Source organism: Haemaphysalis longicornis, unplaced genomic scaffold (genome assembly GCF_048455015.1).
Source record: "Haemaphysalis longicornis isolate Haplotype H1 unplaced genomic scaffold, Haemaphysalis longicornis Haplotype H1 scaffold_10, whole genome shotgun sequence".
NCBI classification, from domain to species: Eukaryota; Metazoa; Arthropoda; class Arachnida; order Ixodida; family Ixodidae; genus Haemaphysalis; species Haemaphysalis longicornis.
The window spans coordinates 49,864,160-49,867,694 of NW_027526204.1; the positions used below are offsets into that span (position 1 = coordinate 49,864,160).

The 3,535-nt window shown below is 42.1% G+C and overlaps 1 protein-coding gene across 1 annotated transcript in view; it reads left to right on the forward strand.

The window, feature by feature from the left end:
• The window catches only part of LOC144157727 (uncharacterized), a 159,782-nt gene extending 157,214 nt beyond the window's left edge, over positions 1–2,568 (forward strand). Inside the window, exon 8 of the mRNA XM_077688508.1 lies at positions 2,371–2,568. Within this exon, the coding sequence (XP_077544634.1) occupies positions 2,371–2,515 (145 nt within the window). The 3' untranslated portion in view covers positions 2,516–2,568. The remainder of the gene's footprint in view (positions 1–2,370) is intronic.
• The last annotated feature ends 967 nt before the right edge of the window (positions 2,569–3,535 follow it).

A 3,535-nucleotide genomic window follows, 5' to 3' on the forward strand; every position in this document is an offset into this window, starting at 1 on the left:
AATTTAAAAATTTTGAAAAACCAGCATGAGTAATAATACATCAGCTTTTGAAGCCCCCCACAAGTTTTGGCTCACAGCGCTCTGAGCGCAGCTTAAACATTTTTACATCGCGATTCGTGAACATTTGCAGGTTGTAGTCTGAAAGCCCTTGTGACTCGGCAGGTTGGTATTTGGAAGTGTAGCACAGAGAAGGCTCACGATGTGGTCGATGACGCAAAATAAAATAAACCTAAAGCGTGCGTTGAAAACAAGTTAGGAAACCTTAAGCCTAGATAGAGATCCTTGAAAGGTAATCACAAGCTCTAGAACAGAATGCGTTCAACTTACGGAAATTGGGCCTGCAGATTGTGTTGCAGCCTTCGACTGGGAGATGTGTCTTAAGGGGATGCACTTGTGCCTAGGTGAAACTTTCGATATGGGTATAAAAAAGTGAAAATCAGGGTACTCGAAACGTTTTTTGCCTTAAGCACCCCTTCTCTGGGCTATAAACGTGCCTTTATGTGCTGTAACGACGTAATGCCCCACATTCCGCTTTGAAAAACAATGTGTTCAACTGGTACCCGTTATGTGCTGTTGTGACGTAATGCCCCACATTGCGGTTTGAAAAAAAAATGTCTTAAACTGGTACCCGCAGCTATTATTATGAGCTTTATACTTACTTGCATTTCGTAAACTCCAACGTTGCGGGTAATAAACCTGGCCTTTATTTTGGCACGGCGATTTGGCATGGCTGATAGGAATAGCAGTAGACATACAAAGTGACAGTAGCGAAACAAAAGATGCTTGATGACGGTAGAATACACGAGGTACCAGCCCCGCCGCAACCAGCTTCACAATATTACGGCTACCTCACCCAGCACAAAGCCGTCTTCACCGGTTCAGGGTTGTACGGTTGCTCAAAAATATTTCGCTGCTGTTTAACACCAGAGAATTAACATTTCTACGTGTTAGGGTGCCCAAGTGACTTCTTAATTTTTGTGGCCTAAGGCAATAAAAGCAATGGGCCAAAATTTTTTAAGGTATTGAGTCAAAGCATTACGAGTTTTATCAAACGTGATAATTACTGTTTTGAGTTGTCAAAACAAATGGTACAATACAGACTGAAGCTGTTAAAAGGCAAAATAAATTAAACAGATTTGGGTTCGTGTTGGATTGAACCCGCTTTTGCCAAAGATCAGTAGCCGACTGCACTAACACCACCGCAAATTCGTTACGACGAATATTACAGACGCGTACACAACAGGGTTCCCAATTTATGAGCCACGTGTAAAATTCGAACAGTTTACCTGTCAAAATAAGTCATGTGAAAGGAGGAACAAAGCAAAGCAAAAAAGAGACTCAAACAGACTCGAGCAGTGAACTCGCTTTTTTACAGTACGATATCGACATCAATTCATGTGAGCACACTTGAGTTCCCTAAAATGTTTTGAAATGATCTTGAAAATAGAAAGGCTGCGTGTTTTCCTAATCTCCCTGAAAAACTAACACCTGCCGTTGGATAACTATAGGTTTGTATTGTCATGATACAATTCGAATTTCGCAAAACAAGAATTTAACCTCTTCACCCGGTAGTAGCCCGCAGACGTTGCAGGGCATTCTAAGAATACTCGTACTCACCACAGAAGGATTCACATAGATCTCGTCGTCGTACAGCGAGTACGTTTTCAAAGCTACTCAACCAGCCACCCTAATATTACAATACGAAAATATTTTCTTTCTTATGCATAGCTTTTCCTCCTTTGTCAATAATTTTGGACGCCTCCCAGGCAATGTGCATGCTAAATATACACATTCAAAATGTTCTAATGATCCCGTTTTACCGTCCTCAACTCTTTGATTTTACCAACGCTTCACTCGAGACCGGGTTTCTGGTTTTATAGCCAATTTTTTGTGATGAAAAATTTATTGCAGACATTCAGTGCGAAGCGGAATTGTTTTCGGATCCACTATGTGCTTTGTTTTGGTTTTGAACGAACCATAGCAATTTTGTGGCGGAGGGACACGCCAGGTTCGGACACTGCGGGCAATATATTTGATTCTTATAATCACAACAGCCTTCTTCAAAAATAGAGATTCCGCTACTCAACTTGTTAGGCGTTAAGCATGAAACCGCTTATGTGAATGGTGCATGTGGATATGTAAAGGGGCTTAATGTTTCGGAGATAAAACGGCATTCATATATGCTCCTAATTCCAAAAAATATTTTCAATCGCATTTAAACCACCCTGCAGCATGAATGCGAAGTTTTATAAAACGATAGAACCACATCATTTCTTACGGGCGGCTGTGGTTAGAGAAGTTTACTGTAACAGAATAAACGTTGCAGCTAATAACTTGTCTTCACCAAAATCTCTCTTTTTGTACGCGCAGTTACAAGGCAGACACAGTGATTGCCATCAGCTCTACCATCGTCTTGGACACGTCCAGCGAATGCAAAGCTGCTCCCCCGGATGCCCTTGAGGCAAACGACAAGAATTTTCCTGATTTTGTACGTACATATGCTGATTCGCGTTGACTTTTCCAAGCAATTTCTTTCTCTGTACATATTCGCTGCACGTACTCTGGAATAGGAACCGCGAATAAAAAAGAATGAATGAATAAATACAAGCTTGTCAAAGTGAAAAGCCCTGTGACATTTCCCGAAGCCTCGGTCAAGAGTCGGCCACGGGATCAGAAATAGTGAGTAGTAAAAAAGATTGTCCCAAAATATTGGCAATGTAGTAGATGCTCGCCGGGCGCCTAATTGCCACTGATGACGCAGATATGACAGCAACTGCACAGCCATAATTGGCTTTGAATAAATTTTCCCAACAAAATTTTACGGCGTTCCTATCCAGAGCCAGATGCACTTGGCTTTTCGGGCACATCTATAAAACGTACGCCTGCGACCCCAGCTTATCATTCTTCTTAATTCAACTCTTCTCGTACCTCACCTTGGTAGAATTGTGGGCTAAATGTTCTGCGGTTGATATCGCAGGCATTGTGTAATTTAGCAGCTGATCGTACAACGGTTAGTACAGGAGTACCACGTTGAAGCAGCCACTTTCTGAGTAGTCGATAAATAGCGATACCGGTTGCATTAATAAGTGTGTGATGGGCATAAAGCACACGCTGCAGACGCGCCTCGCGGGCTGTACGTGCACTAGGAGCTGTAGGTGCTTTCATCACGCGCAAATCAGCATAAAGAAGTGGTCGTAATTAAATAGTTTCAACACAATTCCGGTGAATTCAGAAGAGAAGAAAAGATAGCGATGGCGTTGTAGCGGGACATGGGCAAGGGAGTTAGGTAACCCGGACTGCAAAACTGTAGTATTTCTAAGAGATCTGCGGCCAAGGAGATACGTAGGGTATAATTCTTTTCAATAAAATGCGGAAAAATAGGGTGGCACTCTTACTTTTTTTGCGTATTCACCAAACAGGAAGTAGTAGACTAGTCCTGAAGCGCAACTCACGGCGTTTTACCAAAATTCTTTAGTTTCTGCTATTATTGTAGTAAATACCTTCACAGCCCAGCATGGTGTAACCTCTATGGTGC